General features: G+C 47.3%; 1 protein-coding gene across 1 annotated transcript in view; it reads right to left on the bottom strand.

The window, feature by feature from the left end:
* TBC1D8 (TBC1 domain family member 8) overlaps nt 1-22,160 on the bottom strand; it is a 48,266-nt gene that overhangs the window by 16,340 nt on the left and 9,766 nt on the right. The window contains exons 3-12 of the mRNA XM_012807942.2: nt 18,402-18,609; nt 15,393-15,587; nt 14,464-14,640; nt 12,695-12,845; nt 9,637-9,851; nt 8,598-8,715; nt 5,002-5,287; nt 4,171-4,300; nt 3,955-4,053; nt 3,305-3,373 (exon numbers count right to left, since the gene is read on the bottom strand). Coding sequence (XP_012663396.1) covers nt 3,305-3,373; nt 3,955-4,053; nt 4,171-4,300; nt 5,002-5,287; nt 8,598-8,715; nt 9,637-9,851; nt 12,695-12,845; nt 14,464-14,640; nt 15,393-15,587; nt 18,402-18,609 — 1,648 coding nt within the window. The remainder of the gene's footprint in view (nt 1-3,304; nt 3,374-3,954; nt 4,054-4,170; nt 4,301-5,001; nt 5,288-8,597; nt 8,716-9,636; nt 9,852-12,694; nt 12,846-14,463; nt 14,641-15,392; nt 15,588-18,401; nt 18,610-22,160) is intronic.

Here is a 22,160-nt window from a genome sequence, read left to right as displayed (position 1 = left end):
CCCATTAAGGAGTAAACAAGTTTAAATTAAAATAAAATCCAATGTTCTCCCAGACTAGCGAAATTGTTAAAGATCCATGATACTAAATGCTGGGTGGGTATGGAATGTGGGGAAAGAAGCCATCTCAGACACCATCAGTGGGATTGTAATTTGAAAAATACTTTAGGGGATTGACTAAAATTTGGTGTATAGACCCCCCCCCATGGCCCAACATTCCACAGAAGCAGCAGGACTGGAGCCCAGAGAAACGCTCAGTGCACTGGTTATGCGTGGACAGCAGCAAAACTGGAAACAAACGAAATGTCCCTCAGAAGGGGGATGATTCAATCCATCACTGTTCAGCCCTACAAGGAAATTCTGCAGTCTCTAAAAAAGAGTAAGAAAAGATCTGTAGATATACTGATCCAGAAAGAAGTCTATGATATATGGTCAACTAAGAAAACAAAACAAAACAAAACTGCAAGCTGTTATGTACAGCACAATCTCACTTTTATGTGGGGGATGTATGTATATATTGTATACAAGTATGTATTGACACATGGATATAATCAGGAGGGAAATCAGGAAAGACATTAGCCATATTACTAACAGTAACTACCTGTACAAGGTAGGATCATAGCGGCAGAGGGTAAGGCCCTTTCATTTCTTGCTTAAAAGTTTTGTTCTGGCTCAGCACCCGTAGTACAGTGGTTACAGCGCCAACCACATACACCAAAGTTAGCGGGTTGGAACCCAACCCAGGCCAGCTAACCAACAATGACAACAACACAATAGCCGGGCATTGTGGCAGGCACCTGTAGTCCCAGCTACTTGGGAGGCTGAGGCAAGAGAATCACTTAAGCCCAAGAGTTTGAGGTTGTTATGAGCTGTAATGCCACGGCACTCAACCATGGGTGACATAGTGAGACTCTGTCTCAAAAAAAAAAAAAAAGTTTGTTCTTCTTTCTTTAAATGTTTTTGTTGAGAGAGCCTCCCTAGTTCTCCATACTGTTCTTACACCCTTAGCCTCAAGCGATCCTCCCACCTCAGCCTCCCAAAGTGCTGGGATTATAGGTGTGAGCCACCACACCCAGACTATCTTTCTTTTTTTTGTGGTAAGAGTAGTTATAATTTCATTTTATTTTTTGTTTTCAATTACATTTGAAAACAGGTCTTAAGAAGAACACAAAGTAATATTAAGGAGACCAAGTGCTCTTTAAGGAATGTAACCCAGCGACAGCTGAGTGTAGCTGCTCGTGGGTAAAACACGTCTGTGAACACACAAGGTGCCGTTTCCGGTCCCAGATGTCTCCAGGAGTAGTGCTGGACACCAACTCTCCATTTCTACAGCTCACATCCTACTTGGAGAGATAAGGCAAACAAAGCTCAACTTGAGAGAGGAGATGTCACCGTCTCAATTTCTGTCATTTAAAGGATTGCTTTAAACAGATAGACAGTAAATTTCATTAAGTACCAACCACATTGTTCATCTTTTTTGGGGGGTGGGGGGACAGAGTCTCACTTTGTCACCCTGGGTAGAGTGCTATGGCATCATAGCTCACAGCAACCTCAAACTCTGGGGCTCCAGTGATCCTCTTGCCTCAGCCTCCCAAGTAGCTAGGACTACAGGCACCTGCCACAACACCTGGCTATTTTTATAAACGGAGTCTACCTCTTGCTCAGGCTGGTCTTGAACTCCTGAGCTCAGGCGATCCACCACCTCAGCTCCCCCATGGCGAGTGTGAGCCACCCCACTGCACCCAGCCCACATTCTTCATGTGGGAAGAATATTTAAAGAAGCTGGTCAGAGCTGCCTGTTGCTTGTGTATCAGAGAAGGCCATGCCTGTACATTCCAGTGGGGAAGGATAGGACTAAACTCCTTCTAAAGACCCTACCACACATATTTATAAAACAGTGTAAGGGTATTTCTGCATGGCCCTTCCTCATGAGAAGATGAAATTCTGATTCAAAAGATAGGTGCATCTCAGTATTCTCCAAGGAAACATGAACCATGTGGTTGGCACTCAACAAAATTAATTTTTATTCTTATTTACTTAAAGCCATCCATTAAATTACATAAATTCAAATTTGTGATGGCTCCTAGTTTCTCAACCTGAGAACCATGAGCCCTAAGTAAATAAATGTATTTTTAAGCGAAGAATAATAAGACAAAATAACACATCATCTGTTTCCTTGCCTTCACGTTTTTAGTAGTCTCTGTTTTCCCTCCTTGAAAGCCAAAGAAAGCCTGGGGGCTTTTACCAAGTAACCTTTGACTTCGTGTTTTGTCTTCATGCGACAAAGGAACAATAAAACTTGCAAACAGGCAATGTTTATGGGACCCGCCAGCTCTAGCCACACATCCTGCTCCTTAGCAGTGAGGACTGCCAGGAGCCCACCACCCCACCAAGCCATTTCAGTGACTCTGGGAGAAGCCTCCTCCAGGCACACGAAGGTAACCTGAGCTCAGACGCAAAGGGACTCAGAGTCCCCACCAGGAAGTGCCCCAGAGTCTGTGGGCTTGCTTTCTGCAACTGTGCTTCCTCCCTGGCCCAGCGTGACAACAGTGGAAGAAAGGTCTGCCTTTCTTCCTCATTTTCACTGTTTTGACAAGAAAACTTCCAGTGAGGTGCCCGAAGAGGCTCTTTATAGGATAATTTAAACAGTAAAACCTAGAGCTGCATGTAAATATCTGAACGTTAGATGTCTGCTTGACTATGTTGCATGCTAACAATACGATAGATGATAAAAATCATTCAGAAATGATTAAGGCCATGTGGCAACGTGGGAGAGGGTTAATAAGAGTATCAAGGTAAAATACAACGTGAACTAGCATGCATACCCACTGCGCAAATATAAAAACGTGCACACATGTATCGTGGAGTGGGATCATGCGTCATTAAAAAGTATACCAGCCACTAGGGTGGCTGTTTCATCTCCCAAGGATGAGAAACCCCGAGTGCATTAGGACAAAGGGAGCAGAGAAGGGCAGCTCCCCGGCCTTGATGCCCTCTCGACAGTGTACAGCACCTTCAGCGCTGGGGTACACCACGCTTCAGGGCTGTCCAGGAGCACCCAGCTCCCTCTTGCCAGATGCCAGGTTGGGGGCTGGCTCCAGGGCAGAGAGTGAAGGTGAGGGTTCAAGGTGACAGTGAGTAGGTGAGGCTAACATACAGCTGGCGGGCAGGGTGGCCCCAGCCTCTACTGCCCAGAACAAGCACCGGGCAGGCCCCACAGCAGCCACAGGGTCCCCAAGCAGGCTGGGCACAGAGGCTTAGGCCAGCTCAGGGCCTGGACCTCCCTCATCTCCCCAGACTTTCATACCTTGAACAAGTCATAGAGTTCTTCTAGGTCTTCAGGAGGAATTGAGACTTCTGGGATAACAACTCGGAGCTTAAGGAAATAATAAACAGCGATGGAATGAATTATAGGCCTGTAGCCCTGGCGACACCAGAGGGAGGAGAGGACTCTCACTCCTGGGGGGGCCCAAGGGCCTATGTTCCTCTCCCAACGGCTCCTTCATGACACACAGATCACTTTCCAATATCTTCTTTAGGCATTTTATCCTCAATCTCTTTCCAGCTCACACATTAGTGCCTCAGGACAAATGTATTAGCCCCTACTAGAATTTAAAAAGCTAGCAGAGCTCTAGCTTGGCAGGAAGACCCTTCTGAATTACAGCGGACCCCACCACAGATACGTTACGTACCTCACCTCCGTGAATCCTGCATGGTGGGTTCTATTAGCCTCATTCCACAACTGCAGAGACTGAGGCTCGTGGTGGTTAATATGCTCACAATCTGATTCTAAAACAACATGCGATGTCCATCCTGTATCACCCCTACTAAGTTTTAAATGCAATGCCAAAAAAAAACCCAAAACTGGCATTCTTATATCATGTGACCAAAAGGGACACACACTCCTGGGTTAGCTCCCGAATTCTGTGAGTACCCCTGGAGGTGACCTCTACTCACCACATTCTGCTTCGTGGTGTCCTCATGGCCTTGGAGGACCCTGATCCTGTGTTTACAGCGCAAGTGCTCGATCTGTTCCACAGACTGATCTCCAAATTTCTGCAGGAAAACCAGAGACACTCACAGAGTCCCCTTCTATGTCCAAACAGAGGAGGCAGAAGCAGCCCAGAAAACCTCCCACTGCGTCCACCTCGAGAGACAGTCGGGCCCCCTTACCTCATAGGCATCCCGGATCAGGTCAGCAATGTCAGTCACAGGGAAGGGCTCCTGGTCATCGGAGAAAAAGACATGGTGGCTGCCAATGGGAAGCCCCGGGCTTTCCTCATTCTTGATGTGATCTAGAAACCTGAGCACACCACCCGTTAAAGCTCAAGGTCCTTGCCCAGGACCACACAACACCCACCACCTTCACAGGGCGCTAGACATGCCGGAGCACCCACCACTACCAACACCTGGGGAAGGGGAGGGCTGCTTAGAAAAAGGGACAGCCAGACACAAACCAGGCTTGTCTTCTGGGCTCCATGTGTGGGCTTCCAGGGGCCTAAAACTCTGCAGTGAACTCAGCACAAAATTCCGTGCACACATTCAATTTATGGGCCCATGCCCCTTAAATGTCATTCAGCTGGAGCTCAGCTCCTAGAGAGCCAGGTTCCAGGGCTCATCTCCATGTGACTTTTCCTTCAATGCAGCTCATCAGCCCCCCCCCACAAAATGTCTGCAACCTTCAGCTGGTGGCCTGAGGCCTGGTGTGCCCCTAATCCCATTCAAGGCCACATCAAGCCATAGGACATTCAGTCTTCTAAAATAAAAGCACTTGTAACCCTCCTCTTCCTGAATACCCTCACCCCACCCCATGCCAGTTTCAGTGCCACATGGTGACCTGACTCTGGGGGAGCCACAGGGTGATGGCTGGCAAGGGTAGAGTGGGACAAAAACTTCCACAGAACAGCCAGGCACCTGCAACTGACTCCTCCTTCAGTTTTTGAGAATCTCAGCTACCTCCTTTGTCCCCATATGCCACCCACAGAAGCATGTGGCAGAGCCCACCTGCTGAGGACCATCAAGGCCTGGCCATCATCCCTGCTGCCACACAGCTCCTCGGCATTGGCTTCGAGTATAGCCAGTCCCAGCTGGAAGATGGCTTTGATCCCGTCGTAGAAGAAGCAGTCTACAACGTTCACTGCACTCTCCAGGGGCATAATGCTAAGGAACAGGGTCAGAAACCACGAGAGAGAAACGGACGCCAGGGCCGAGAGGTCATTCATGTGCTCCGCCAGCTCCGGGAGGTGGTCCTTGATGAGCTCCTCAAACACAGACTGGTCCACTTGCGCCCCTGGAAAAGGAAGGCCATGGAGTGCTGGTTAGGACAGGATTCAAGCGAGAATTAAAATGAGTCTGCTGAAATCGGAACAATGAAATGAAACCTGAGTCCAGGAAAGTACCCACAATTAGTTCACTGATTTTTGACATTGTGACCAAGGTAATTCAATGGGTAAATGCTATTCTTTTTCAAAAAAAAAAATAGTGCTTAATCAGCTGGAGACTGGCATGGGGCAAGGGGTGGAGAGAAATGCAAACCAAACCCCTACCTCCCAACACACAGAAAAACATATTTGAAACGGATAACTGACCTAATATAAAAGCTAATACTATTTATATAAACAACTTCTAGAGAAAATACAGGTAAAAGGCAAAATTTCTTGAGGCATAAAAAGTACTAACCATAGAAAAAATTATAATCTGAATTTTATCAAAATTAAAACTGCTGGCCAGGTGCAGTGACTAATACCCATAATCCTAGCGCTCTGAAAGGCTGAGGCGAGAGGATTGCCTGAGCTCAGGAATTCAAGACTAGGCTGAGCAAGAGGGAGACACCACCCCTACTAAAAATAGAAATATAAGCCAGGGGTTGCGGTGGGCACCTGTACTCAGGAGGCTGAGGCAAGAAGATCAAACCTAGAAATTTGAGGTTGCTGTGAGCTATGACACTATGGCACTCTACCCAAGGTGACAGTGAGACTCTATCTAAAATTAAATTAAATTAAAATTAAATGTAAAGTAAAATAAAATAAAATAAAACTGCTGCTCTTCAAAAAGTATCATTAATAAAATGAAAATACAAGCTTTAAGCTTGGAGAAAAAATGTACAATGCATATACTTGACATAGGTCTATTATCCAAGATAAAGAATTCCTGTGACCTACTAAGAAAGCAACCACCTACTTTTCTTAAATAGGCTAAAGATCTGAATAGACACTCAAATGAGATGGTAAACAAATGGTCAGTATGCATAGAGAAGTAAGTTTAACATCATTAATCACCAGAGAAATGTAATTTTAAAACACCATGATATATACCATTTCTTAGACATTAACATGGCTAAAATTAATAAGACAACACCAAGTGTTACCAAGGATGTGGAGCAACTAGGAATCTTATACACTGCTGGCATGGGATATATAAATGCATTACATCTACAGTTTCCTATGACTTATGACCCAGCAATTCTACTCCTAGGAAAATACTCAATAAAAATAATAATACATATTCCCCAAAGGACTTGAATGTGAATGTTCATTGGTACTTTATTTATCATATTCCAAAACTGGAAACAATGTGAATGTCCAACAACAAGTGATTGGACGAGCATATCACAGTATGAACGCACAGTGAAATACTACACAGCAATAAAGAGGGCCTCCTACTGATGTACCAACAACGTGGATGCCTCTCACAGTTACAATGTTGTGTGAAAAAACCCAGACACAAAAGACTACATTCTCTTTTTTTTTTTGAGACAGAGCCTCAAGCTGTCCCCCTGGGTAGAGTGCTATGGCATCACAGTTCACAGCAACCTCCAACTCCTGGGCTCAAGCGAGTCTCCTGCCTCCGCCTCCCAAGTAGCTGGGACCACAGGCACCGCCACAACGCCCGGCTATTTTTTGGTTGCAGCGTCATTGTTGTTTGGCGGGTCCGGGCTGGGGATTCGAACCCGCCACCTTAAGTGTATGTGGCTGGCACCTTAGCCGCTTGAGCCACAGGCGTCGAGCCAAAAGATTACATTCTCTATGGCTACATTTGTACAACGTTCAAGAGTAGGCCAAAGTAATCTGTGGTGATAGAAATCAATACCAAGTGTTGCCCTAGGGGAGGGGAAGAAGGGAACTTTCTGATGGAAATGTTCCAACTGTTTGATCCTGTCTTGAAGCAGTGATCACACAGATGTACACACTATCATAGAGGGTCTAGATGGTCTCTACTGAGTATCAGCTGTCACATAGCAACATTCATCAGACAGTGGCTTTGATAATGGCCTAGACAACATGCCTATCTGTGACACCCAGGTTCCTATTATTTCTTGCTTCTTTGTATTTTGCACCACCTCCCACAACAAAGCGAGCCCATGGACCACTGCCCAGCTGTCATCACTGCCCAGCTGTCATCACCTCCCAGCCAACCAATCCACCTGCCGGCCCCTCCTTCCTCCCAGGGGTCATCACATCTTTCAGTTCTTAGAACACAGTCTTTCTGCCTTGCCTGCTACATCCAGTCAATTGCCAAATTCTGTCTTAAGTTGGTTCTTTTATTTCTCTTCCTATGCTGCCACGCTGATTTTAGGCCATCTCCATCTCTCATCAGGATTACTAAAAAGTGTACCTAAGAGAATCATCAAGGGCTGGGCATAGTGGCTCACACCTATAATCCTAGCACTGTGGGAGGCCAAAGTGGGGTGATCCCTTGAGCTCAGGAGTTTCAGACCAGCCTGAGCAAGACCAAGACCCCATCTCTACCAAAAATGTTGAAACAGAAAAATTAAACAGGCATTGTGGCTAGTGCCTGTAGTCCCAGTTACTCAGAAGGCTAAGGCAGGAGGATCATTTGAGCCCGTAAGTTGGAGGTTGCTGTGAACTAGGCTGATGCACTCTAGCCTGGGCAACAAAGTGAGACTCTGTCTCAAAAAGAGAGAATCACCAACCCCAAATAATTTTTGTATTGTGTTCTCCACTAGGAGGTTGCAGGACCACAGAGACAGTGCAACCACAGGAAAGCATTAACGCTGTGCAAATGTAAACCACAGGAAAAGACAGAAGCAGCAATGTAGGAGTACAGTGGGACCAAGAACCCAGACAGCCAGACAGGCTTTCCTATGCTCTACTAAGGAAGTGGGGGCCCTCCAAGTCTGTCCTTTAACTGATGGTGCAGCCCTCAAGGGTCTCCATCACCATCCCACCCACCTCCCCTCCTCTAGGGACAAAATAGCCGCCCTCTTACCAGGCCATGGCATCAGTATAAAACCACGGATTTCACTTTTTGACTTGTTTGTTGGACCTTAGTATCTTCCTGTCCTTCTTGTAAGCTCAGTGATCCATCTAAAATAATGTGTGTGTTTGTTTTTCATCCAAAATCTGTAGGGTGAGTAGCAGGAGTGTACTTGGGTTACCTTATCCAACTATATTGCCAGAACTGAGCAGAGAATTATAGGACCCAAGTTAGTTTTGCAGATTCAGGTGTTAACTCATGCTGGGGAAGAGACCAGGTGAGTGGTACCGAGGAGTGTTACAAATAGGACTGACGGTAAACGTCCTGCCCAGGCTTTGTCACTGTCTCCCAGACACAGAGGAGGAGGAAGGGAAGGAGTTTACCGATCACCCGGTGGTTGAAGTAATCGGGCAGCATCCGCTCACACACGGCGACCAGCAGCCAAAAGGCTTCCTCCTCCTTGGCGTACAGTAGTAGCACAGAGGTCAGGATGTTCATGGACTGCTCAGGGGATGAGGGGGGAGCAGAGGAGGAACAGTTACCAGCCAGTCCACTTGATAGCACAGAGGCATGAAAAACACACAAGCCTGAACAACCCACAAAAGTAAAGATTTTGTAGTTACAGAGGTCCAGTGCACCCCAACCATACTGACACTTGGGGAGTGGAAGGACTGTGACCTCAACACAGTCCTCACAAGACACACCTACTTGAACAACTAGACACCTCTCAGTCCCCACCTAGTAATGTAGGATCCAGCCCCATGCAAGTCTCAGGCTTGGATCCAATTCAGCTATTCCCTAAGCATTCAGACAGATACACACATACCCCCCACCAACACAGCCTTATTCGCCCACTGATTTTGCTTATTCATAGGAAAACCAGTTTGGATTCTTAAATGTTTCCATGTCAGAGATTCACTACATCAGTCTTTAATGTTAGGTTTTTAATGCTGTGGATTCTAACTGAGTTTCATCTTCTGCCTGTTGACAACACTCTTCAACTCATGACCGGCTCAGAGGATGTCATCTTGTCTCCTGAAGGAAACTGACTAGCCCTGACCATCTTTGTCCTCTCTAAGTAGCACTGCCATTTTAAATAATCTCCGTAATTTCTGTAGAGGTTTAGAAGCTCTACAAACCCCATCCTATGGCTGCGCTCAAGAGAGGCTCGAATCTGCCCACTGCCTCGGCACCGTCACTCTGTCTCCCTTCAGGCACAGGGTAAATTCTTAAATCTCAAGCTATCAGTCTGCTTGACTATACAAAGCAGACTTCCTCTGGCCCTCATTTGATATATTCTTTCGAGGAGGGGACCAGCATGTTGTCTTCACACGACAGTCCTGGGGCTGGGCACAGAAGCAGGCCTGGGAGGGTGATCTCGCACAGACTAAGGGTCTCTGCACCTGGTGCCTGCCACTTCACCTGGCAGTATCCAATCTTGGGGTTCCGATGGGCATAGGCTGTCAGGACTCTCCTCAAAGCAGCGATCCCAGTTTCATTCTGGAAGGCGGGGTGCTCCGGTAGGGAGCGGTGCAGGTCCCGCTCGATCTCCTCAGTGACCAGACAGCACTTTCCCAGGGACTCCTCCACCAGATTTCCATAGTAACCCGGGTGCGCGGCCAGATCCGTCACAGCATCTGAGTTTTAAAAGCAATGTTTCATGGGGAAATGATGACCAGGAAGGTGTCACCGAGGGGAGTGCGCCCGTCCTGTCAGGGGACCCCATGGAGTCATGTTACTTATTGAAGGACATAAAATATTTTGAAACCACACAAAATCAAAAGGAATTCATTTCTGCCACATGGCCTAGTTCCGGAAACAGAAAAGTAAGAGAAAGATAAAAAAGAAATAAGGTGGATTTTTTAAAGAGTGACTTTACGTGGGAGGGGAGTTCAGAATAAAGGTAACTTTGTTAATATGCTTTATTAAGTTTTGTTCCCTAGAAAAAGAAGGAGCATATACACACCTAAACACACACAATCTCTTGCATAAATTCAACAAGAAATTGCATGGAGCAGGCGGTGCCTGTGGCTCAGTGGGTAGGGAGCCAGCCCTGTATACCAAGGGTGGTGGATTCGAACCCAGCCCTGGCCAAATTGCAATAAAACCGGGCATTGTGGTGCACGCCTGTAGTCTTAGCTACTCGGGAGGCTGTGGGAAGAGAATCGCCTAAGCCCAGGAGTTGGAGGTTGCTGTGAGCTGTGATGCCACAGCACTCTACTGAGGGTGACAGAGTGAGACTCTGTCTTAAAAAGAAAAAGAAAGAAAGAAATTGCATGGAGCACCTACAGATGACGCATGAGAGAAGGGCCCACTGTGGTGAAACGAAGCTAACAATTACAAAAGGCCAACCTGAAACTCTGAAGCTCAGGTTCAAGACGTGCAAATCACAGCAGGATAGATGACCAAGCACAGAAAATCCGCCCCACACCAGCCACCCACCACCAGCGCCACGGCCCAGGCCTCTCACAGGCAGGTGAGCTGCAGGATGGAGACACTAACACCGGGCGAGGATCTGCCCACTTGGCGGCCAGCACCAGGCACCTGTGGACATGGCCGGCAGCCCTCCCTGGGGTCTGAGGGCAGGAGGGCACAGAGAGGGGTCTGGTTCTGCTCTAACTGCTAGTTAACACTGAAAACTCTGCTGGGTGTAGTGAGACCCCCTTCTGAGCCCTCAGGCCCACGTCACTGACTGTGGCTCCCATCTGAGCTGCTGAGCTGACACTGTGGCATCCTCAGGTAATACCCAGCACTTTCCCCAAAAGCTGTCACTGCTTCGGCAGCAGCATAAACAGTACAGCAACCTTCCTGTCAATAAAGGAAACAGTCACTCACTGGGAATGACAGTGCTATATAAACTCACAATCACATTGGCCCACATGGAAATACAGGCCTACGTGAAAAGTGTGTGTGTGTGTGTGTGGGAATGTACAACAGGGATCAAGAAGAATGTACATCAAGGGTGACAGGTGTCACCTCCAGGAGTTGTGGCAATGAGAAACATTACTTTCTTTGCTTGCCCCCCATGCTCTTATATCTCAACTATGAATATATGCTGTTTTATTATATACAAAATACAGAAGAAATTTTTAATTTTAAAATAAAGGTATTTTGATGTTTTGGTAGGCAGGAGGGGTGCCCTGCCACAGGAAACAAGGAACATGATAGAGAAGCTGGATGCTACCAGGCATCGTGGCTCACCCCTGTAACCCTAACAGTCTGGGAAGCCGAGGAGGGTGGATTGCTTGAGCTCATGAGTTCGAGACCAGCCTGAGCAAGGGTGAGACCCCATCTTTATTAAAAATAGAAAAATTGAGGCAAGAGGATCGCTTGAGCCCAAGAGTTAGAGGTCGCTGTGAGCTATGCTGACTCCATGGTACTCTACCCAGGGTGATAGCTTAAGACTCTGTCTCAAAAAAAAAAAGAGAGAGAGAGAAGCCAGATGCTGTTGGGGCTGTTGGGAAGCATGAAACCTGTGTCTGTGTATCTCAGGTGGGGAAGGAGAGGGGAGGGATTACTGTGGGGGGAGACAGGGACGACGGAGGAGAGTGTTAATGGAGGCACGAGGGACTAGCAAAAGGCTGGCATGAGGTAGGACAAGGGAAGGTTCTAGCCCCAAGAGGAGAGAACAGGGAGGGGACAGGTGTGCAGGCCCAGCCTCTGGGAGCCTCACTGCTTACATGAGCATCACAGGGTCATCAGGGGAAGGCACCTCTCCTCCTGTCTCCCATAGCACCTTGAAATGCACGGGCAAGTCAGACCCCTGGATCACAGGGGCCTTCTCTTCCTGCCCTCAGGGTTCCCAGCTCCTTTGCTAAGTGGGACAAACCACTCCCAGGTGACATGGAGAGATGGATGAATGTCCACTCAGGAAGTGTCTGGGGAGCTCTGGTCCCAGGCTCAACCCCCCTGTCAGTAAACGTCCTGGTGAGGGCCTCTCAGATGTCACCCAACAACAAAAAGGGAGGCTACACGACTCGGTGGGCCAAGGGCTGTGAAGAAGGAAGAGGAGAGAAGTCTGCAACTCTTCCTGCTGTGGCTCTCATGTGTCTGCAAGGAGGCAGGAGCAATGGAAGTACTCTCTGAGGGCTTGTTTCAACACATGGCCAACTGTGTCTGAGGGACTTTGTCCAGTCTGTTTCACAGACATATCCTATAAAGACACTTCTCTTCCAGAGGGTTCTTAATAGAATTCTCAGCACTATGTAGAAACCCATTAAGTCATTTTTAAAGGAAGGGAGATCACGTTCCCTGAGGAGGAGGAGGCTGCCGCAGCTCAGAGGCCTCGGGCAACAGGACTAAGGCCCCACAACTAACACAGGGAGGGCTCTAAAGTCTTCAGCTGGGAATTCACAGGAATAATCCAAAGACAGACAACTCCATTGGTACATACACGCACACAAACTGCTCAGATTAGGGCCTATTTCTGTGTCCACTCCAAAAATAATAATATTTGGGCCAAACCACCAGCAACGCTTACCTGAGAAAAGCAGCCAAAGTCTTCCACGTAAAGATTCAGGAATCCCCATGGCTACGAGCTTCCGAATCTTCTCCGTGCGAAACATACACACGGTCCTGCCATACTCCGCAAAGTGGTCATTCCACAGGCTTATTTTTATCTGTTCCCTGGACTGGAAATGATAATATTATTCTTAACATACCAAGAAGCCCAGCCTCACCTGCCACCTGAGCTGAAGCACGACCTCTATGAACAGAGGCCAAGGGTGGCAGGCAATGACACCTGTGTTCAAGCAGCTAATAGTTACGACCCCTACCTAGGGGATTCAAAGATGTATAACCCACAATACCAGCCCCTCAAGAGCTCAGAACCCAGGGGAAGCATTCATAGATAAAATGTTATTTTCCTGTCAAGGTTGATAATAAGCATATGTCAATCCAAATGCTGAAGTCGCCCAAATCAGGTGAGAGGGTGGGATGGGGACATTGGGGAATCATCCTCAGGATATCGCTGCCAAGCCACCCGTCAAAACCTGGTCAGCTGGGAGGGCAAAGGGAAACAAGAGGGCATCACAATTTTCTTTTTTTTTTTGAGACAGAGCCTCAAGCTGCCACCCTGGGTAGAGTGCCGTGGCATCACAGCTCACAGCAAACTCCAACCCCTGGGCTCAAGCTATTCTCCTGCCTCCACCTCCCAAGGAGATGGGACCACAGGCGCCCACCATAGCACCTGGCTATTTTTGGGTTGCAGCCGTCACTGTTGTTTGGCAGGCCTGGGTTGGATTCGAACCCGCCACCTCAGTTGTATGTGGCTGGCACCTTAGCCACTTGAGCCACAGGTGCCGAGCCAAAGGCATCACAATTTTCCCTGAGCTTTCTGACAGCCAGGGGCAAAACAGAAACCTGAAAAACATACTTTTCTTATCAAGAGAAATGAGAAAGATACCATTTCTCTAGGCAACTGAAACTACTTGAAAATTATCCCTTAGGCAGCAGGAATGTTTGATGCCTTTAAACAAGATATTTATGTTTGCTTTTAATTACCTCTATTCTGTAGTAAGGGGAAAAATAAATACATACATTCAAAATTCTCATTTATTTAGTCAACGAGAGTTAATTAAACACCTATGTGTAAAGCCATGTGAGAAGGCTCAGTTTGGGATAAATAAAGCTAGCAATCAATCTACAGGCGCCATTAAGCAACCGAAAAGAAGCCTGGGGCAACAATGTTCACAGCCACTGCCTGGCACTCATGGTACAATGAGGCATCCACCTGCCGTGGCTCTACTTCAAAGTATAATTTCCAGTCACTTTACCCTATTGTATATGACCTTTGCCTCAAGTTCTCCTTATAAAGAAGAAAACTGTAAGTAAACATAGCAAAAATATTTTCAGTAAAACTAGAAGACAGGTGACCTTTTGTTCCAGAAGATAAAAAAAAAAGAGGACGATTTGTTTTATACCTGGAAACCCCATGGGGCCACATTGTGGGCTCCTAGGGCCACACAGCTGAGAGCAGCAGAGAGTGGCTGCAGGGCAGAAGGGAAAACCGTCCCTCAGAGCTCTGACCAGGTCAGCAGGACCCTTTCACTTTCTACCATGGAGGAAAAGAGGGAGGAAGAGCACTAGCTCCCCAGGGGCACCTGGCAACTGGTGCCACCTCGCTGTCCTGGGGCCCTGAGGAGCTGACATGAACAGGCGCCACATTCCACAGTGGGTCAGACTCCTGGGCAACCACCCTGCCCACCGCTCCACTCGTGGGGCCAGCAAGGGCAAAGCAGCCCCACCCACCATTCGAGAGTCGGGACTCTGGCTGTCGGACTGCTGGAAAACAGTGACCGGGGTGTCAGGGTGCAGCAGCGGGCTCTTCTCCTTCCCACTCTCCTCGCTATTTTGAGAAGACACCATTTCAAGATCCCCAAACCTGTGGTCACTGCACATGCTTGTTGAATGAAACACAGGAGATACCTACAGAGCAAAAAAAGAGGGGGAGGGAGAGAGGGAAGGAGAGAGAGAGGGAGGGGCAGAGGTGGGAGAGGGAGGGGGAGAGAGCGAGTGTCATGGCTGTAATTACGGGACAGTCTCTGTTTCGCACTTTGGTGCAGGAGCATAACAGACTCTGATCCTCAGGAAGAAGTGGCTCCTAGTTTCCCCCAGGGAGTCTGTTACGGCTCCAGGGGTGGGTCCACATGTAATCCCTCACGGGCAGCCTCGCCTTCCCCTCAGCTTCTGGAACTGGGGAGGATGACCATACTGAGAAAATGGCTCTCGGTACAAAGAAAGGCTGTGTCTTCTTTTCTCCCTGTCACTACTTAGGATAAAAAGAATCAGGAAGAAATAGCAGGCCAGGCTCTACCAACCCTCTGCCCAACCTCAAGGACAATGAAGCTTCTCTTTCACCAGGTTGCATCTGCCCTGAAATGATGTCATCCCCTTGAACCTCAGGGGCAAGACTGTCAAGCCCTCTACCTTTTGAATGAGGAGAGTGTCCCCAACACCCGACCCAGTTGTGGGTAATCCACATCAACCCCCTAATTGGTGCAACACCCACTCAGGACCCTTGTGTATCAGACGTGACACCAGACTAGACACAGCCCAGTGGTCTCTTCTCATCCTCAGGTGGATCCCTTCATGTGTCCCCCTCTGGAGACCACTGCCCCAGACACGGCCAGAAAAGGCACCTCCAGTGTATCAAATCTGACCATTCTGAGGGGCCATACCACGTCGTCATTTGTGGAGGCGTCATAGTGCACGGGGTGGTTGGCGTGGACCTGCTTCAGCCTCACGAGCAGCCCCTCCACCAGGCGGTCTCTGTCCTTGAGCTCGATGAACTGGAAGGCCATCTTGCTCCTGATGCTGACGATGATGGGGTGAGGCAGCAGGCTCGTGTCTTCCATCTTCTCGATGCTCACCACCTGTCGCCAGAGACGACGGCAAGGAAAAGGAAAGGCAGGTGTCTAACAGCGTGGTCAGAAACTATCCCAGGATAGAACCACATAACTGCGACAAGAAACTGATGCAAAGGTTGGAAAGTGAACAAGGCGGCACTGTTCACCATCACCAAAGGGGGAGGCTGCCCCTTTGATAACATTATAAAATATCTCTGTCGGGGCTCCCGGGAACTCTGACTGGGACAGTGATTGACAAGGCAGATGGGGCTGCCAAAATCAAGAGATTTTACACCAACTAATAGCATGAAGACTGGAAGCTTGGAGAAGCATACACCATCTCGCTGCAGGGTGGCAGCCTGACATGCAGCCCTGGTCCTGCTCCTCAGGGGTCTTTTCTTGAGTACAGCAACAGAGTAAAAGTGCAAGGACGCAAAGCAGTTAAAGATAGAAGACAGGGGAGCTCAAGACCCCCCAGAAGGTTGGTTAAAGGACAGCAGGTGGATAAATAGGAACACAGGGAAATGGACCATCTGAAATGGCCAGATAACAGATACAAGGAGAAGAGAAGGGGGAAACAAGTTTCATCCCTTTGGGCTGTCTTAACTTCCCTAATACTAACTACTCAGCAAGAACCTAAGGGCGTCAGCCCGCCTGCACTGCTGAGCCCCCAAGCAGGGAGAGTCACAGAGACATTCCTCTGACGGGGCGCCTCACCCTGAGTGGTAAGATCTGTGAGGAATTCAGCCTGCCCGCCTCCCACACACCCTACCAGAACCTAAGGAATGGGCCATTTAAATAAACAAAATGGGGGGACTGTGGGAGGGAGGGAGGCCAAGTTCCCCATGGGCCCTTCGAGCCAGAATAAAGCCCACGGGTGGGCCACCCCTATACTAATTGAGAAGAAAGGAGTCTGAAGGCTGCCCAGTTAGAGAAATGTCTGTGTGACTATCCCTGGGTGGGGAAATCAGCAGTACAGGTCGGCTGAAACAATCAATTAATAGTTTAGAGCAGGGAAGCTAGGATGTCCGCCTGAAGAGACAAGACCTGCTCTCCACCTTCCTTCCTTGCATACGTTATGTCAGGCGTCTTCAAACTTTTTAAACAGGGGGCCAGTTCACTGTCCCTCAGACCATTGGAGGCCAGACTGCAGGCCGGGGCCCGGGATGAGTCGGCTGCTAAGCAGGACAGGCAGCGGTGGCAAAAACACCTGGTAGGCCAGATAAATGTCCTAGGTGGGCCACATGTGGCCTGCAGGCCGTAATTTGAGGACGCCTGCTATGTTACCCGGCCACTTCAGATGTTCTGTTACCCATTTTCCTGGTTATCCTACCATTACCCTCTACCCAGCCTTCCTGGGGGCTGTAATCTCCCCCTCTCGTTTTTTAACCTTGACCGCTATGCCTTCTTGCACACTTACTCTGTTGCTGCACCCAGTGCAAACTCCTGGAAGCAGAACCAGCAGCTGCATGGTTTCAGGCTGCCACCTGGCACAGGAAGCAGTGTCTGCCCTTTCAGGCTGCCAGGCTTTATGCTTTAAGATTGGTGCAAAGTCTCTTGACTTTTCTAGCACCATCTCCCTTGCTGACCACCATCCCAGGTTGGGGTCCAGAGGAACCCCAACAGTAGTCCATCCACATGATGGAATATTATGCAGCCTTAAAAAGGAAGGAGGTTCCTACACATGCTACAACATGGATGGCCTTGAGGACACTATGCTAAGTGAAATAAGTGAGTCACAAGGACAAAAGTTGTATGAATCCTCTTGTGTGAGGTACCTAGTAGGTACCTACCTACTAGAGTAGTCCAATTTGTGGACAGAAAGTAGAATGGGGGTTGATAGAGAGTGGAGAGGAGAGCTGTCATTTACTGGGTGCATCTTCAGTAGGAAGATAAAAATGTCCTGGAGGGCTGGGTGCAGTGGCTCACGTCTATAATCCTAGCACTCTGGGAGGCTGAGGCGGTGGACTGCTTGAGATCATGAGTTCAAGACCAGCCTGAACCACAGTGAAACCTCATCTCTAAAAATACCTGGGCGTTGTGGTAGGCACCTGTAGTCCCAGCTACTTGGAAGGCTAAGGCAAGAGAATTGCTTAAGGCCAAAAGTTCGAGGTTGCTGTGAGCTAGGACACCACAGCACTCTACCAAGGGTGACAGAGTGAGACTCTGTCTCAAAAAAGAAAAAAAAGAATATTTGTAAAATGATGACATCTAGCACAGAATAATGACATGGAGGTAAGCGATCACATGAATAAAAGAGTTTTGAATTCTTCCAAAGAGCAGTACTCAGTACGTATGTTACAAGGGAGGTCTTGACGACGTAATAGGTGATATATCAGCAGAGATACCTTGAAACCAAAGGAATGAGATGCTCAGATCTAGAAGTAAAGTCAGGTTTCCCCCCATTTCCAGGAAGAGAACTGTAGGAAGAAAAGATCTGAGCCATATTAAAAGTATTTAAAAAATTTCTAACCCAAGTTCCAGGACAGTATAAAAGCCAAGCAATTTGCCATTTATTTTCAAAAGATGAGGTGAAAGGGGAGGATTCCTTCCAGAGAGCTGCTTGGAAAAATTTAATCGTGAAGCATGTACTTTTTAATAACAGCTTCATTGATAACGTAGACGTTGGGGTACCTTATTTTTGCCAATCACTTCTAGGCAAATTTCAGGTCACCATAGCGATAAGTGGAAAAGCAGTGACCAACCAAATGAGTAACGGTCCAATTCAGGCCATGCTTCCTTCAGGAAGCCCAGCCATCTAGTCATCCATCTTTCGATGGCAAAGCCGTGAGGTCTGAACATCCCCTCCCGGGCTCCATCTCCCAGCCAGGCACTGTCTACCTCTCTGAGCGGCAGGATGACCTTACAGCAGCCATCTTCTCTGCTGGCAAAGCAGACGTAGCTGTCAGAGGTGAACATCCGTCCCACGGTGTGGCAACGACTGAACGGCGTCCAGAGAGAACAGTCCACAACCTCATGCAGCTTCTCCCTTCTCGGCAGCCTGAAGAAAGCCCGGAAGAACTCGTTCTGGGCTCTGGCTTCAAGGTCCCTAGGGAAAGAGGGAGCGAGAAGAAGGCAGAGGCAGAAGTGGTGAATGGATGCTTGAGATCACAAAGGAAAATACCTTCCAACCCACTGACATGCCCTGATATTTAAGCAAATGCAAAAAGGGACTGTGCCCCTCCACTGCCCGTGCGTGTGTGTGTCACACACTACAGCCACACAGCCAACCTCAGGACAAACACTGACAGTAAAACCTGCTGCCTCTGGGCCAGGCGTGATGGCTCATGTCTGTAAATCCTAGCAGTCTGAAGGCCAAGGCAAGTGGAGAACAGCCTGAGCAAGAGCAAGACTCCATCTCTACTGAAAATAGAAAAACCAGCCAGGCATTGTGTCAGGAGCCTGAGGCAAGAGGATTGCTTGAGCCCAAGAGTTTGAGGTTGCTGTGAGCTATGATGAGCCCAAGAGTCTGAGGTTGCTCTGAGCTATGATGATGCCACAACACTCTACACAGGGCGACAGAGTGAGATTCTGTCTCAAGAACAAAGTCCAATAATAACAAGCAGTGGTGAGGATGTGGGGAAATTGGAACTCTCCTACACAGGTGGGCTTAGAAAATAAGTCTTTCAATACCTCCGAAAGTTAAAAATAGTCTTACCACTTCACCAACAAATTCCACTTCTAGGTGTATCTACTCAAGAGAATTAAAAGCACATGTCCACTCAAAAACTTGTACATGAATGTTCACAGCACCATTATTCATGATAACCAAAAGATGGAAATAATCCAAATATCCATAAACTGATGAATGGTTGAACACACTGTGGTATATTCACACAACAGAATATTATTGAGCCATGAAAAAGGAAGGAAGTACTATTGCGTGCTACAGCGCGGATGGACCTTGCAAACATCATATTGTGTGGAATAACCCCAACACAAAAAGACTACATACTGTCTGATTCAATGCTTATGAAATGTCTGAAATAGAAAAACTTACAGACAGAAAATAATCAGTGATTGCTCAGAGCTTGGGGGGAAAGAGAGAAATGAGGAGTGACTGTTGGTAAGTATGGGATTTCTCTGGGGCATGCTGAAATATTCTAAAATGGATTGTGGTGATATTTGACAGATATGTAATAAAAACCACTGAATGCGACACTGTGAACAGGTGAATTGGATGGTATGTAAATTTTAAAAAGCTGTTGAAAATCTTAGATCTGTGTCTGGCATATAATAAGTACTCAGTAAACACTAGCTATTATTACCTTTAACAACAAAATAATTTTTTTAAAGAGACAGGGTCTTGCCCTGTTCCCCCAGGCTGGAGTACAATGGTGAGATCAGAGCTTACTGCAGCCTTGAACTCCTGGGCTCTAGCAGTCCTCCCATTTCAGAACTAGAGTAGCTGGGACTACAGGCTCATTCCACCACACCCAGTTAATTTCTCATAATTTGTGTAGGAATGGTCTATGTTGCCCATGCTGAACACAAGCGAAATATCACTGGAGAGAAGCCCCAGCCCTGTCACGTCAGTACTGACAGCAGAGAACAGTGATAAGAAAAAGGAAGGGATCCCACTCCTGAGGGCCCCCCTCCCTCCCAACGCTCTTATTTTTGGCTCTAAACCCCAGCAAAGCAAGAAGGCAGCCAAGTCATAATGTTTGGAAACATTAATGAATTGAAGCCATACCCCCAAATGCTAGTAGAGGGGAAGTTCTAACACAGAGAGGAAAAAAAAAAAACATTCTTTGGCACATTAAATATGAATTCTTTACAAATATAAAGACAGAATTAGCACTTCACTCAAAGGAAGGCATAGCAATTCTTGGCTTTCTTAGTAACTCTGTCACCCTAGATGAGACTCTCAGTATCTCATTTTGATTTCTATGAAGTAGAAATAAAGCCTGACTTTTCTGTTTCATGTGATCCCTGTCATCTAAAATGATGTCCACAATACTGTAAAAGAGAAAAGGCAGGTTAGAAACAGCACCTACCATATTATCTCAACCACACAAACTCTTTAAAATGTGCAGAAGTGACCATACAAGGACTTTATCTTAAATGTTAAGAGCGGTTGTACAACTTTGCATACTTTCCAGTTTTATTTTCCTTAAATTTTTCATAACCACATATTAGCTTTTTAAAAACATAAACTATTTTCTTTGGGGAACTGAACAACTTTTAAAATGTTTACATAAATGCAAGATTGTAAACCCTGAACTCTGAACCTGCCACATACAAGATTGCGACCACGGAGCTCCCGACATATGACCTCACCTCAACTTGGACTTGTGTCCTTCTGTACCAGGTTTCATTCCCAACCATCACACAGCTGTCTTCCAGGCAGCAGCTATCATACAAAGATGGACGCAGTCCATGGAATTTACTGTCCACCCCTCACAAAGACACATACATGCCCAGAACGTCCTCTGGGCACACAGAGAAATGATCTAAGTTCTACAGACCATAAGGGCACCTGTTACTGTGGGCCAAAGCTGCAGTTCCTTAATTGCCTAGTACAACACGGCCTAAGGGGCCGTGAGAACAAGGGGCCGTGTTTCCTAAGGGGCCAGGAGAACAAGACGAAGTGCCGTAAACACTCTAGAAGTTTACACCTGGCAAGAATAGAAGACAAAGTTCCTCGAGATGACCCCAAGTTCCCTGAAAAAGCTGTGTCCAAGGCAATTAGATTGGAAAACGCATATCCTGGTCCCCAGAGCTTGACCATGTTGGCTTTGCTGGAAGTCCAGTCATCGCTCACTGCCTGCACGGATACCCCAAACACAATTCTAGGCACCAGTGAATTCATCTGTCGTCTTTCCTTTCTGGAAGGCCATTTTCCTTTCCCCTCCAGGGAGGGCCAAGGCCATAGTGAACACAAATCATGGCCACTTACGCCGAGCCACAGAAAGACTAGAAAAATTTATATTTACATTTATTTTGCATCCAACTCCTCAAAGTAAGAATAAGGTGCTCAGATGTCTGAAGCCAGCTGAAAATAGTTTTGAGGGGTTTTTTGTCTTTTTTTGGTTTTCTATTCAGTGTATCTGATGCCTTAGGCAAAAGCTTGGTTTAATTAACTTCTCTATGGCTTCCGAGCAGCCTGGGCAAACCGCACACAAAGTCTTCGTTCTCCTTTCTGGGCCATCTCTCTCCCACTGGAGAGCAGTGTTTTTCAACCATTTTTATCTCACGGCACACTTCCACCTATAGTTAAACTTCCATGGCACACTTAAATTATGTTGATCCAAAAAAAAAGAAAAAGAGTAAAAAAGGAATACATTTCTGTGCTTTAAACGTCTTTCAAAGACAACTTAATTAACGGTCTTTAAAAATTTTCTCGGCATACCTAAGATCCCCTCACGGCACACCAGTGTGTGCCGCACACAGGTTGAAAATCGCTGCTGTAGAGGTCTGTCTCCTGCACATGGGTAGCCAGGGACCAGAAACCTCATGAAACAAAAACATTTAGCAGAAATACATAACCCTCAGCAAACTCTTCCTAAGAGTTATTTTCCTTCCTCCCTGCTAGAAAGTTGTCCTTCAATGTCACCTTTAAATTTGTGTACTAGACAAGATATTTAAATTTCTTTCTTT

The sequence above is a fragment of the Otolemur garnettii genome, unplaced genomic scaffold (genome assembly GCF_000181295.1).
Source record: "Otolemur garnettii isolate 467f Iridium unplaced genomic scaffold, OtoGar3 scaffold00079, whole genome shotgun sequence".
NCBI classification, from domain to species: Eukaryota; Metazoa; Chordata; class Mammalia; order Primates; family Galagidae; genus Otolemur; species Otolemur garnettii.
Note: the sequence above shows the minus strand (reverse complement) of the source record. Positions and strands in the feature narration are given on the sequence as shown.